At 39.5% G+C, this 16,148-nt stretch overlaps 1 protein-coding gene across 1 annotated transcript in view; it reads left to right on the top strand.

Moving 5' to 3' along the window:
- The window catches only part of CSMD1 (CUB and Sushi multiple domains 1), a 2,539,710-nt gene that overhangs the window by 2,212,061 nt on the left and 311,501 nt on the right, over nucleotides 1–16,148 (top strand). Inside the window, exon 49 of the mRNA XM_077487775.1 lies at nucleotides 1,529–1,717. Within this exon, the coding sequence (XP_077343901.1) occupies nucleotides 1,529–1,717 (189 nt within the window). The remainder of the gene's footprint in view (nucleotides 1–1,528; nucleotides 1,718–16,148) is intronic.

Here is a 16,148-nt window from a genome sequence, read left to right as displayed (position 1 = left end):
CAGGAGCTGGACATCATATATAGAAGCAGTCATTATGATTTACAATGGCTTTACAGTGAGGAATTTTTGATAGTTTTGTATTTTTAATAAAGAAATTGTAAAATATTTGGGTGTCTTTATTTCTAGGCTACATTTTTTTTTTGTGAATGAGTAGGGGTACTATGTGCCCTTTACTTATTTGCATGGGGGATGATATCTGGAGCCCCCCCTTATTTTTAAAAGGGGCATCTTGATGCTGAGAAGACTCCCACCTGCGGACCGCCAAAATGACCAGACCAGTGTTGTGGGGAAGACGCCATTTAGATAGATTTGGCTTTTTTTATTGCACAATGGTTTGGGATCAGCTTTCAAACCTCTTTTAAGTTCACTGCACCCTGCTCAAACCAAACCCAGAGCAATTTGGCTCATCCCTCTTAAAGAGATTTAAAACAACTCATTACTGACCTATCTAGTTGCTTGTAATGTAAAGTAACACATTCTAATAAATCCACAAAGATCACAACAAACACTCTGCAGTCAGTTTCTAACAGTTTAGAAACACTTATGTGTCTACCTTAGAGGTCTGATAGGCTGCCAAAAATCTGGCACAATTGAAAGTAATAGAAAATCAGAAATTTGTAGATTAATTTCTCTATATAAGTCTATAGCTACAGCAGAAACTGAGAGTTTGTTTTAAAATAATTTTACTGCTTGTTCAAATTATGTAAATGCTTTATGACCCAACGTCTGGGCATGGATTTACTTTAAAGTCAAACTTATTTTTTTACATTTTATAAAAAGTAGAGAGAGGTCAACCGCCCTGTAAGAATTTTGCTGGTGTCAGTGTCTCTTTTTACTTATACAAAAAGTGAGGGAAAATCCAAAATGTTCTAATGTTATGGGAGCAGGCTTGGCGGAGATGCTTGTTGTGGTGAAAGAAAATGTTTTCTTTACTTTGGAAAGATTTCATCTTACTTTCTATTTTAGCTGAGACAGGAAGTAAATAGAAATCTCCCATTGAGAAATATGTGCTAAACCAAAACCTGAGATGGATTTTAAACCTTCCTTCATCTAATCAAAAGTGAAATAAAAAAGTTTGAGATTTATTTTTTTGTGATAACTAAATAGTGGTAAAATTTCATTTTTCTGTGTATAACTATTGCTGTGTTGTTATCAACTGTTATCAACTATTTTAAAGCCTCCAAGTAATAATGTTTCTTACATCATAATTTACATGAACTAAAAAACTTATGGCTTTGGCTTTACTTATCTTACTATGGCTGAAGCTCTTTATGGTTTTTAGGGATAGGATTAGTATGCTATGGGGAGCAATTTAAAATAACCAAACTGCATCATCAAACATGGAAAGATGCTGATGTGAATGTTTGATTTTAAGGCAATGCAAAAAAATTTAACTAAATTACAACAGGAATTTGAGTGTGTTAAGGCTTTTGGCTCCTTTGTTTCCACAACAACAGGAAGTATTGTAAATTCTTTATAAGTGATGTTTCATCTACTTATTTTTGTATCTTCATATTTTGTTTCACAGCTGCTTACTGTAGTTTGCACACAGTAATAAATAATGGGGGGATTTTGAACAAGACAGGCATTGAGCTTGGTTCAAAAGTTTACTACTACTGTAAGGCTGGATATCAAATGATTGGAAACAGTAATGCAACATGCATACGGAGAAGAAATGGAATGTATGAATGGGCTTCACCAACACCAATTTGTAAAGGTATGTCATGTGTAGAGATAAATTATTTTCTGGCAATCAGTATTTGAAATCATGCAAATAAAGCTGTTATATATTTTTTTTCTCTTAATCTGACTTAAGCCGCTCTACTTTTTTACATCATACAAATCTATATTTTGTTATGTACCAGTTATGATCAACTTTTTCAATATAGAGGCCCTGAAGTGGGCTACTGATATTCCCAAAAGAACTACATATAAGAAAAGAAAAAACTAACTCTAGTAAGGTCCACAAACAAATGAACTACTTTTAGCCTAAAATAATCTTGTAGTTTAGCATCAACACTGCATTTTGTCATTGAGTAGATGTTGAGCCTATGATTTATGTGGAGAGTGTCACAATCTCTAAAGTATTTACTGCACACTGAGGCTAGAAAAAATGTTCTGACTTGAATAAATTCATTAGCAAAAAATAAATTGTATGCAGCTACGAATGTGTGCAAGTGATTAAACACAAGTTTAAATGTTTAAATGAATAAGAAAATAGTTCAGGGGTTGCCTAAAAGTTTAATGAAATGTCTGTGTCCATCAAGAAGGGGACAGTTTAAATGACTAAATAATCTTTTATGATATTCATCAGTTCCACCCCGTACAATGGGATGGAAATCAGATATTGTCTTTCTTTTACTCTTTCATTGCCCATCTAGAGAGTTTAGGTTGAGACATCTCTCCTAAAAGTGAGAAATGTGATCATAAATATTTTTGCCTTCTTTATGACAATGGGAAATGTGTACTTGCAAAGCTAATGCAATATGTTTAGTTGCTTTGGCTTGTGCATTTTGATTTTGTAGAGGTATGTATAAAAAATCTTGCTATGCTTATGGCCTTTTCATGTTTGTGGCAACTTTTATGAAAATATCCAGTTGGTGCTGTTCGATAAGTTTCAATATTTTGTTAAAAGTTATAATCTGTTAAAAGTTAAAGCTCATAATTGAAAATAAAAGGGTTAATTAAAGTAATTTGTAATGTGTAACCTCTAATACTTTATAATCAATAGGACATTAAAAGCCTACCCTGAGCTTTAGGACCCGTGTCAATGGGCATACAGCTTGTATGGATGGCATCAGTTTAACATAAACTTGAGATACTACTGAGATTATTCATAGGTGCATTCATTGATAGGTGCATTTGAGCTATAGTTGACCTCCCTCTGACCTTCTTCAAATTGTTTTGCATTTCCATAGACTTGTGTGGAAATACAAATCTACTTAAATTGAACTAAAACTTGATGCAGGATCTTGCATTGTAAAGCAGTACCAATGTAGTCTAAAATTGTAATGGATCCTCTGTGGAAATGGGAATGCAGATTGCATGTTCTCCCTTATTTATAGTCTAAATTAAATTTACCAAATAAATAACACAGACACCATTGAGTGGCATAATTATGGCCATGGCACATTTATTGGTTTTAAATAAAAATGTTTGATTAATAACAACTTCATATCAATATATTATTTATTAATAAATGTACTTGAACTTATTAATCTGCCAAATATAATTTTGCTCAGTCATAAAATGATGTGAGCACAAATCTCATGAATCATAAATACCAGCCCCCAACCGCCGCACATGCATTTTCAAATCTGGCCCCACCCCAAGACCGCGACCAACTCAATACTAGACTGAACCCTAAATTAAATATATCCAGCCCTACCTCAGATACTGTAAGTGCATGCCATCTGAACTATATAAGCCACTAAATGCTCCTTCAAGATCTAGGTGTCTGTATGAAAATCCGCCTATAATAAGCATACATATTTCCACTGATTTATTTATTCTACATCTAATTTTTTTCCAAATTTTTAAAGTTAGGATTGCTTAACCACAAAAGTCTGGGAACATTTTCTGAAAAAATTACTCTAGCATTTGGGGACGACGTAGTAAGACTGTGTAAATCCCTCTTCATTTTATACATGAGACCCAGGGTATTGGCTTTACCCACATGAGACTGTCTATTGATATGTAAATCTCTTTGTTTTAAATTATTATTTTGTTATCAATTATAACATCTAGTTAACATCATTAATATTAGGACAATAAATATGTCTAAAAATAATATACCTGGCTCCAGCTGGGCGCATCCACTTTTTCCAGGATGGAAGGCCCAGGTTGTTCCTCATTAGCCTCTGCTGGGGTTGAGGGAAGTCTGCAGGGAAAGATAGAAAGTGATTCCCTGGCTTCAGTCGGGTCATCCAGAAACCACTGTTTGTTGAAGTACCACAGCCTGGGTACATACACTTCAACTGCTGCTGCTCCTGATCTGAGTGATTTCTGGATCTTATTATGCTCCTTCTTATACATGTTCCTCAAGATCACAATTTTCTTTTCCAAGAACATGATGGTTGCATCGGGGACCCAAGTCTTCACAAATTTCAGAAGTTTCTCCAGCGTTGATCTCCTAGCTTGTTTATTATAATATAAGCTGTGTTTCACCTCCCACAAATTCCTCATCTCTCTGTATTTGTCTATGAAACTGGCCATGAATTCTGGGTCCTTAAAGTGATTCATATTTGCTGTAAGATAATATACAAGACAAAAACACTAATGTCAGCCTAAACTCTCATAATCTTATCCCAATATAGGCCTCAATTTTGAATCAGTGAAGGCCACTGATGGCCCATGTTTAGGACGTTCGCCACTTCCATTTCTACTTCCTCTGCATACAGACTCCGCCTGCGTCGCCTGCCCCTGACGTTCTTTTTAGAATATTCCCCGCTCCTTCTCATTCGGCGCACAGTAGGAGCAACATGGCGGAGACAGAGCAGGTGTGCTATAAGAGCAGTAATGAGGAGGAGGAAAGCCTGGAGGCCGAAACGTTCCTATCCTGGAGGAGAAGATTTAAGGCCTCAAATAGGGCCTTTATAGAGATGGTGGAGATGATGGACATCTTGAGGAGGAATGACTGTGTTGGCAAGAATGGACTGTACACCAACCTGAATGTGAGAAAGGACAAAATCATGACAAAAGTTGTCAAGAGTCTGCACACAAATTTTGGGGTACAACGATCAAAGGTGCAAATAAGTAAATTCTGGTCAGACCTAAACTGAGGGAGCAGGATCAGTATAGAAGGATCCAGAAAGTTCTTCAAAAAGTAAATAGTTGTCATGTGTTCCGATTATTATTATTACTTGCATGCTGCGCCATGTGATTTTCATTACTATTGTACAGTTTAAAATGGTGACTTTCATGTTTGTGGGCACATTAATCGGTCGTAGGAAACATTGTTCACTCATTAAATATGATCTTTTGGGCAGATACAGGTTAAATACATTTGGTCATGCCTATTTGTCTAAAAAAAAGGTTTTTACTTTGATGTATAGATGTGTTTGTAACTAGAATGAAATGCAAGCTTGATTCAGTGTAATGTAAGGAGAGGACACTCAGCAGCTGTTTACACATTTGGACGCAGGAGCACTAGTGTGTGACACAAAAACAAACTTTTTAAGGTGTCCCACACAGGTGCTCCAGTGGATACTTGGGGTGTCTCCATGTGTGAAAATTTATAGAAAAAGGTAAGTATTCCAGCTTGGGCAAGGTAAAAAAATCAGGTCTTCAGATTGGCACTCTGCCCAAAACAGACAATTGTACACCACTTCCCAGCAATGTTTCATATTCATATTTCTGGACTCAAATGTCTGTTTGCTAAGTATACCTTTTATTTCATTCTCATAGGGGAGAAAAGACTCGGAGGACACCACTCAGAGGACACCAGGAATCCCACACCTCAAAAAGAAGGGGAACTCAGCACAACACCACACACCAAGGATCTGGAGGAAGGAGAGGTGGAGGAAGTCGGTGAGTCTGACACCCTAGCTTGAGGTACTACATGTATGCCTGCATATTTATAATACATGTTTTTAACCATATTTTTAGGTGATGTGCTGGTTGTTGAAGAGCAAGCTGAACATTTCACAAGTGACAGTGCACAAAGGCTAATCAATGACATCATGGTGTGGAATGGTAAAATTTACATCATAAGGAAGAAACTCAATGTTATGGAACAACAAATTAAGAACATGATTAATGTGTTGGGTAGAATCTGAATTTCTTTCAAATGCCACCATTTATTGGACTTTACCAAAACTTTTTTTCTGACATTTTAAAAGCCAAATTTTGAAGATGCACGTGGTGTGTCAACATGTGCTATCTGCCATCAGGGGATATCAGTGTACGCATTTTGTGGGTGCAACCCCTTCCTCGTAGCTCTAGCAGGTGAGAAAAAGGGGTTGCACCCCCAAAATATGTCTATTGATTCCCCCATGATGGGAGATAGCACATGTTGACATTAGGCATGGGATCAGTAGGGAAATATCCATTTGATTACCAAATGTGTGCATCTTCAAAATTTGGCTTTTACATGGGTGATATCCCCCATCTGTGTAAGGCAATATCAAGACATTTTTGACACTATAATGTCTGATATTGCCTTGAATTTTTCTACGTTAAACTTTGTAAGTTCCAGAATTGTGTATGTTATGTTTATAAAAATGCGTGTTTATACCAAAAAATAATTGTAAAAAACTTGAGAAAAAAATTGAAATTTTACATCAAAATTTTATAACACACATTTGAATGTGCACAGAGTAAAAACTTTGCTAATCAACAATGTGTGGCTTCTTCATTGAATGCTCAATATCAGTTTTTGAAGTAATTTTGTGTTTACAGTGACAATGGGGATTATTTACTAAAAGAAAATTGGCCATTGCCAATTGGAGATTGCCAAAAAAGAAAATTCAAGATTTTATCTGATTTTTTTTATTAAAAAATATTTACACATTGTCTGGCAAAGCAATGGCCCCCCTACCAGTAAAATAATTTACATATTTCTGCCGAACTTCACAGGCACTTTGTGGTGCCAAGCCAGGACAGCCAGTATCCAGGCCCATCAGGGGATTCTCAGAAAGTCCAACCTCAGGCCCAACTGAGGCAATATAATTTTGGGTATTTTTCCTTAAAAAAATGTGCAATATGCAGCAGGATAATATAATGTGGTTGATTTTGTAGTCCACCATATGGATTGACGTCAAAAACATGCAGAACCAGCTGGCCATTATCCCAAAGGTATTCTCAATGACTCTTCTCGCACTGAAAAGCCGATAGTTAAAAACACTCCTCTCTGGGATGAGGGTCCTCTGGGGGAATGGCCTCATCAGGTGCTCGCCCAGACAGAATGCTTCATCAGCAATAAAGATGAAAGGGAGTCCTTCAACGTTGTCTGCATAAGGCGGCAATGCCAGGCCACCAGTCTGGAGATGTTGGTAAAACTCCATCTGGGCGAAGACACCTCCATCCGACATCCAGCCATTGTTCCCCACATCCACGTAGAGCAACTCATATTGTGCCGACACTGCCATTAACACTATACTATTAAACCCCTTATAGTTATAATAGTATGACCCTGAATGGAGTGGTGGCACGATGTGGATGTGCTTCCCATCTATAGCCCCTCCACAGTTGGGAAAGTCCCAATGGTTGGCAAATGGGATGCCACGGTCTGCCATTCCTGTGGCGTTGAAGGAAACTGTGGAGTCAAAATAGGAAAAAAAATGTGTACTTTTGCACATAACATGCAAGCAGATTAGACAAAAACATTATTGGCCTACATCAGTATAACATTTATTTTAAGGAGTATTTCAAGACAAAAATATAAGATCCACTTATCACATTCCTCACCCCCTCTGATGGCCCATTGTAAACATTTTAGGGGGGTTCAAGCTTATTTTGGGACCCAAAAAAAAGCTTATGACACTCTGCCTGAGTTTAAGGACACACATAACATTTATACACATTTTAGGGGGTGTTTAGGTTAAAGCACTACTATGGAGCTGGCAAAATACATTGTTAAGTGACTAGGCTAGCTGTGTATGGGCCCAGGATAGCATGCTGTGGGGAGGTTAGTGAAGGCAAATATGCATGTAGGCCAAAAAAGAGTATTAAAAGCTTACAGCATGCAAGAGGACATCCACAGCATATTCCAATCATGGTCATTTTGGAATGATGAAATAAATACAATACATAAGCCACCCCCATCAAATCATTCTCTACAGCTATTACCTTTTGTACCACCACCCCCTCCCTTTAGAATGTAAGCTCTATGAGCAAGGCCTTCCTGCACCTTTTGTATTGTTATTGTATTATTGTACTGTAATTGTGTTGTCCCCCTATACATTGTAAAGTGCTGCGTAAACTGTTGGCGCTATATAAAGCGTGTATAATAATAATATAATAATTAAATACCTAGAATGTGATGCTAAAGGAGAAAACTTACCCTAATATAGTCCTTCTGCAGGACCTGTATGATGGCAGAACAGGTCTCTGGAATAATGATCCCCAGAGCCTGGGGGGAGATGCCTGTAGAGAACTTGAAGTCCTGCAGACTTCTCCCAGTCGCCAAGTACCACAAGGTGGTGACTAGCCTCTGCCCCGGAGTGATGGCTTGTCCCATGCAGGTGTCCTGCTTCATAATATAAGGGGACAGCAAAGCCAACAGATGGTGAAAAACATGGTCTGTCATCTGGAAAAAGTTCTTGAAATCATCTGGATTATTCTCCTGGATCTCATGAAGCAGAGGCATATGAGAGAATTGGTCACACTGGAGCAACCAATTCTTGGTCCATGACCTCCTCCCCACCCTGTTCATGGACTGGGCTTGGGTCAAAGCTAGAACCCCAACACCAAGCCTCCACGCAGCCTAAACTCTATGATGAGTACGTACCCGCAACATGGCTTCAAAATTGTCGGCTGGTCCCAACGAACTAACAGAAAGCACTGAAGAACAGCAAGGCCTGTGAAGGGCGATCTGAAAATCAGAAACGAGTGGACAAGAAAAACAGGTGCGAACTGACTACATGCACAGAAAAGCAGATACAAACCCACAAGCACAAACTGAAGAGCAGTAATGGACTGAAAAGCACGAGAGCTGAAAAGCTTGAATCGTCTCTCACCAATCTTCTACTAACACGAGATTAGCAGAAGGAGCCCAAAGGGTGACACACTGGCTATTGAACTTACTTTTTCTAGTCCCGTCGTATGTGTTGTATGTCACCATGTTCTTGACAGTCAGACTTTGGTGTGACAGTGTGTATGCAAGACAGCTTGAGCAGAATTCCATCTGAGAAACCTTCAGAGTTTATTCCACCGGGAAAACCGGTTGCATGTACATGGCAATAGCCCCACATCTTTCATACCCCACTTTAAATATGGCTAAATAGACAGTTTTTGTCTGATTGATTCATCATAATTATACCATCCTATTCCTCTGAAATTCTTGTATGGCTCCAATACATGTCCAGGTGCTGAAAAATCCACAACAGAATTTTGGGTGCTTTTCATCCAGAACACTTGCGAATGACTGAAGCCACTTATGAAAAGGTATGAAATGATCTTGCCATTAGTCTCCACCTATCATCTTCTTCAAGTTTTCTCTCAGATTTTGTTATAAAATCTTTGGAAGATAGCAATAGTGACAATATGTCTATAAACTCACCCTTCCAGATGTTTTCTTTTTTATTTGATTGGAAAGATAATATCCCAGTGGCAAGATATCACATGGTAGCGCTTCTTTCATACCTGTTTGAAAGGACTGCTGAAATAGCCCGAGAAATGCTGGAGGAACAGGGATTTCTAGTAAAGAATTTAAACCATTAGAGTTTGCCACATAATTAGTGCTAATTCCATATTCCACTGTATATATATTACTTGTATTACTAGACCATACTGCTGCATAAATAGGGCTCACATTCACATTTGCAGTCATTTTGTCAGATAATTTTTGCAATAGATTCATTAATATTACGTAGTATGTTGTATAATTCACCATGAACACTAGGTGGTATTGGTGCATTGTTGTGAATGGGAGCAGCTATATGTTGCTCGCTGTTTCCTCCGCTGGTTAGTGAGGGTATTGGCTACCCATGCTCTGACATTAGGCTGCTTTTATGGTTTACTTGCCTGGAGCTGTGACTAGCCTGTTGCCCAGCTCCAGTGACTGGAATCTCCTCATGTTCCCCACTCTGAATAACTTAAATGGGTCTACCTCTGCCTCTTCTGGGTGGTGATGAGGATAGAACCCTCCATTCTGTAATACCCAGAGGTAGGGGTGGCCGGGGTGGCAGACCCCTGCGGCTCTGACTGCCCTGTTTAGGGATCCTTAATGGCAGTCTCCCCACCTCAGGTGGTTAACAGGAGAGCTTTCATTTCTATCAGCTGTTTATTCTGTTCTCTGTCCCCGGCGTGTCTCTTCTTTGTCAGCCAAATTAAGGCACTGCTGTAGCCATTCTTCTCTCCCACTGCTACCTGCCCATTCCAGCACCTACCTCATTAGTAATTTTATGGATATGACAGCGGTGAGGTGGTCCTTCAGCTGTGAAAGACCCACTGATGGTTTATCTCAGAGTGAGGTCCTTTTTATAATAAGCCCCACGTCTAGAATTTTCTAAAAGTGCATCACATAAGTTTCTGGGAATTTCCCAGAGATCACGTGATGCCTATTCCAGTCTCCTTGTTCCTATTTTCCACCTGTTTCTATTTTGCATATTTAAATTGCTATTACCCTTTAATATTAATATGTGAACATATTTTTTTTATTTTGTTTTTGTATTAAGAAAGGGAGGGGCAAATGCATGCCCATGTTGTTATGCCCATATGCTTGTGCCCTCCTTCTCATTCTTATATTAATTTGGTTTACTTTCTTTTACTTTTCTATTTTTCTGTTTCTTCTTCTCTTCCATTTACTTGACCCCCCTTCATTCCAAATAGGAACCAGAACTATTGCAATGTGACACTTAATCACACATAAAAAAGAGGTAGATGAGAGCAGGGCAAAGATGAAGGAAAAACCCCAAACAAACAGCACAGAGAACTGTAGATCTCTATGAACGAATTGATATGTTATGCACAATTGTTTTCTACTCTTACTTTCTCTCATCAGTCCTTTTCATTTTTATAGAATAACAAGATATGACAGCAGAAAATATTTTGTACAAAAGCCATAGAAGTCTAGCTTAACCGCTTGCCACCTGCCGGCCACAATATGATGGCCAGGTGGCCCGGCTCTCATTCTGGGCGGGTGTCATATGACGTCTGTCCATTTAAACAGGGAATGCACGCAATTGTGTGCGCGCATCCCTGTTCCTTCGGTGGTGGCGTGTCACGGAGACACCGCTTACCACTGAGGGGGGTGAACAGACATTGGGCATGGCTATTTACCACGTGATTGGCCATGATGAAGTCACGGCCGATCACAGATGGTACTGCCCGACTTTGCATGGCGCATGCTCGTGATCGTGAGCATGCTGCTCATGCACGCCGGTGGCAGCGTGTTCACGGGAACACTGCTCATCACTGATGCTGGTAAACAGCCATTGGCCACCAACTGTTTACCACGTGATCAGCTGTGATCCTTTCACAGCCAATCACTAAATGTAAATACAGAGCGGTAACGAGATGTTACCGGTTCTCTTCCTCACACACCAATCGTCTGTGAGAAGGAGATTGAGATGTCAGGGCTGGCTTAGCCCTTCCTTCTCTGGACTAGCTGCTCAGCTGTCTGCTAATTGCCAGCTCTCATCTCTCTCCACAGTTACCCAGCTGTTCCTGATCCTCCCCATCTGACCTGCCTAATTAAAGCTGTCCAGCTAACTTCATCTCTGCCTTTGCCTTGGTCACATCACAAGAAACCATCTCCTGCATTCCTGTTTAAAGACTGGCTTGCTGACATCCCTTCTGGCTCCTTATTCTGCTTGCTGTTCCTCTACTTGGATCCCTAACTTCTGGCCTGGCTGATTACCCAATTTGGTTACTGAACTCTGGCCAGGCTGACTACTCGATCCGCTTACTGGACTCTGGCTATGCTTTGACTACGCTTACTCTAGTTACCTTTTTATTTTTTATTAATAAACAAGTGGGATTTAATTGTACTTCTGTCTTAATCTGGTTCATGGTTTCTGACATGAGGTAACATCTCCTTACCTCTTAGCCCTTGTACACACGATTGGAGATTCCGACGGAATGTGTCCTATCGGACCGTTTTGTCGGATAATCCGACTGTGTGTGGTATGCATTGGACTGTTTCCGTTGGAATATCCGTCGGACCCAATTTTCCAACTTGTTGGAAATATTTTCCGACAAACTGGTCCGATCGGACATACTCCGATCATGTGTAGAGAATTTTGATCGGACAAAGTGCCATGCATGCTCAGATCAAATTCCTACATCAAAGCTATTGGCTACTAGCGTGAACGTAGTCCCATCATAACGAAATAACGTCATCACGTTCTGAACGATCGGATTTTCCGACAACTTGGTGTATATGCAACAGTTTCGGACACAATCGGTCGGACAAAATCCAACGGATTTGGTTGGCAGAATGTCCGACCGTGTGTACAAGGGCTTACAGTGCACACCAACATACACTGATTGCCCCCCAATAAAGAGGACCTGTCACCACCCATCAAAGTACTTGTCACAGTTCATCTGAGTACCTGTCACAGTCCATCTGAGTACCTGAGTACCTGTCACAGTTCATCTGAGTACCTGAGTACCTGTCCCAGTCCATATGAGTACCTGTCACAGTCCATATGAGTAACTGAGTACCTGTCACAGTTCATATGAGTACCTGAGTACCTGTCACCGCCCTCCAGAGTACCTGAATACCAGTCACCAGCCCATCAGAGTACCCGAGTAACTATCTGTAGCCCATCAGAGTACCATAGTACCTGTCACCAGGCCATCAGAGTACATTAGTACCTGTCACCAGCCCATCAGAATAACAGAGTACCTGTCACCAGCCCATCAGTGTACCTGCGTACCTATCTGCAGCTCATCAATTTAGCCGAGTACTTATCTGCAGCTCATCAGAGTACACAAGTACCTATCTGCAGCCCTTGCCTCATAGAATATATGTTGGGGAGTTGCTTTCCAAAATGCGGTCATTTTGTGGGTAATTCCACTGTCCTGGTGCTCAAGGGTCTTCAAAAGTGTGATAGGTAGGAATGAAATGAGATGTGTGATTTATGCTCCTAGAACACCTGAATGTATTACTTCAATGCTGGGCCTCTGTGTGTGGCCAGGTTTCTCACACATGTGGTATCACCATACTCAGGAAGAGTGGCAGAATGTATTGTGGGTTGTCATTTTTGATATACACATGCTATGTGTTAGAAATATCTTATAAATTGACAACTTTGTGTAAAAAAAATGTGTTTTTATTTCTTTCCACATTTTCCAAAAACTTCTGGAAAAAAATGTACTGTTCAAAAGACTCATTATGCCTCATAGATTATACGTTGGGGTGTTTGCTTTCCAAAATGGCATTTTGTGGGCAATTTTATGGGCAATTCCATCCTGGTGCTCCAGGGCCTTCAAAAGTGTAATAGGTGGTTGAGAAATGAGATGTTGGGCCTTTGTATGTGGTCAGGCTGCGTAAAAGTCTCACAAATGTCAAAGAGAAATCCTGATGATATGACAATATAGTAAAAAAAAAAAATCTTCATTTTGCAAAGAATTATGGGAAAAAAATATAACTTAAAACTCACCATGCTACTTACTTAATACCTTGGAATGTCTAATTTCTAAAAATGGTCATTTGTGAGGTATTTGCACTTTCCTGACTTGTTAGTGTCTCAAGAAATGAGATTCACCTGATGTACTGAAAGCCTGATCAGATGTGATCAATTTTCAGTGATTGGCACCATAGTTTGTAGACTCTATAACTTCCACAAAGACTAAATAATATCCACTAATTTGGGTTATTTTTACCAAAGATATGTAGCAGTATAAATTTTGGGCCAAAATGTATGAAGAAAAATTACTAATTAGCAAAATGTTATGACAGAAACAAAGAAAAAGGATTTTTTTTCCCAAAATGTAAGGTCTTTTTTTATTTATAGCACAAAAAATAAAAAACCCACTAGTGAGTAAATACCAAGAAAAAAAAGCTCTATTTGTATGAAAAAAAAAGGATGCAAATTTCATATGGGTACAGTGTTACATGACTGAGTAATTGTCATTCAAAGTATGAGAGCGCTGAAAGCTGAAAATTGGTCTGGGCAGGAAGGGGGTGTAAGTACACTGTATTGAGGTGGTTAAAGATGACCATATGCATTTAATGGTGCATACTTTGTACAGTAAAACAAAAAAGTTTATGAGCAATATTATAGTTAGAGTGCTTAGCCCTACATTGACACAGATTTGTGTCAATGTAGATTTGTCAATGTGATTTGAGTCCAATTTGCTGTACTGGGATTTTGTCAGTGATGGTAGGCTGTTTTATAATGGCATTTTTTATTTTTTTTTGCAAATTGTATTATAATGAAAAAAAATTATGATTTTGTAAATGGTTAATGATAATGATTCTTCAAAAAAAAAAAAATTCAGACGTATTGTTGGAAGAAATTATTTGTTGCTCTACCATGGCTAAAAGTATAAAACACGGATGTAATTCATAGTACATTTTCTGTTTCTAACTGGCTTTATGCATTAGGATAAAAGGAATTAAAAGAAAATTCATAGACATATGTACCAAGAAAACATGGTAGTGATAGATGCATTATACAGGCTACACATTTCCACATTCTCTTGCAGCTAAATGTGTCCACAGATAAGTGAACAAATGTGGGAACATGAAGGTAATTTGAAACATCTACTATAAAATAATACCATAAAAGTACTGTTCACTTATAATATTTCTAGTTAACAAACTGTAAGAGATATTGCCACATTTTTCACATTCATCAAATTATACATTTGTAAATAAATGTAAATAGGTATAGGCTTGATTTGTATAACTCTTTAAAAGCCTATGTTTTCTTTGTCTTTCTTTTTTTAGTTTTCATTTGTATATATAAAATTATAATATGACCAAAGACAGCAATTTTCCAAATTGCTCATTATCTCTCAGAAAAATATACACAGTAATGGTGTCTCAACAGTACATTGTGCACAAGAAATCTTTAATTGGTTAAGATTATCTCTGAGCCAGGTGACATTATTCCCAGTCTGTCAATTATCTCAAATGTACTTAGAATGAAGTACTTGAAGCTTCACACTAATTGAAGGGGTCTTTGGAAGAATTTTCAACATATGACTTTCAAACCACCTCTGAATTAATTAAATCTGCCTTCATAAAATTCAGCTAGTACTCAGCTCTATTTGTGTCTTTATAGCAAATGCTACTGTAAAATTAAGTTCAATTGTATACAGCGAGTCTAAGAAAATAAACAAATAAATCTTTAATATTCCATATACATTAAATATATTATTATTGCAATGTAAATGCGGCCAGACTTATTTATAAAGAGGCATATACACCAATGCTTCCAATAGTTCAGAAAAAAAACTGTCATATTACAGGTCAATGAAGTAGGATCATTAAATATAAAACGTGTTTGTTTTTATGAGTTACTTGGCCTATATAATGTAATTGCTAGAGATGAGCATAGTGTACGGTATAGGGCAAGTTCACATCAAACCTTAAACTGGTCAAACTGCAGCACACACTTTAGAGCCCATTCACACAGGGGCAACTCCTGATCTGACTTCAGGTCGCCCCAAGTCGCCTCAGGTCGCCTCAGGTCGGACAACATTTAAAAAGCAATGTAAGTGAATGAGAGCCGTCTTAATGCACACTACTGAAGTCGCTCCGACTTCAGAAAAGGTTCCTGTACTACTTCTATCCGACTTGTAGGCGACCGGTACCCATTGATTTCAATGGAGATCGCCTCCAAGTCGGATCTCCGTCTATACGGAGGCGACTTTGACAGAATTATTAGCTCTGAAGGGGGAACTCCACGGCAAATTTCAGAAAAAAATTTGGCGTGGGTTCCCCCTCCGAGAGCATACCAGGCCCTTAGGTCTGGTATGGATTCCAAGGGGAACCCCCTACGCCGAAAAAACGGCGTGGGGGTCCCCCCCAGATCCACACCAGACCCTTATCCGAGCACACTATCCGGCCGGCCAGGAAAGGGGGTGGGGACGAGCGGGCGCCCCCCCCCTCCTGAGCCGTACCAGGCTGCGTGCCCTCAACATGGGGGGGTGCCTTGGGGGAGGGGGGCGTGCGGCCCCCCCACCCCAAAGCACCTTGTCCCCATGTCGATGAGGACAAGGGCCTCTTCCCGACAACCCTGGCCATTGGTTGTCGGGGTCTGCGGGCGGGGGGCTTATCGGAATCCGGGAGCCCCCTTTAATAAGGGGGCCCCCGGATACCGGCCCCCCACCCTATGTGAATGAGTATGGGGTACAATGTACCCCTACCCATTCACCTGTGGAAAAAAAGTACAAAAAAAAAACACAACACAGGGAAAAAATATTTTATTGCACAGCTCCGGGGGTCTTCCGTCTTCGGGGGTCTTCTCGCCGGACTCCTCCGCTATCTTCTTGTAGCTCTTTTACTAGCGGAGGAGTCCGGCTTTCTTCCT

The sequence above is a fragment of the Lithobates pipiens genome, unplaced genomic scaffold (genome assembly GCF_037356315.1).
Source record: "Lithobates pipiens isolate NorthernLeopardFrog02 unplaced genomic scaffold, aLitPip1_a1.2 Scaffold_18, whole genome shotgun sequence".
In the NCBI taxonomy this organism is placed as follows: domain Eukaryota; kingdom Metazoa; phylum Chordata; class Amphibia; order Anura; family Ranidae; genus Lithobates; species Lithobates pipiens.
This window is presented reverse-complemented; position numbering and strand designations above follow the sequence as displayed.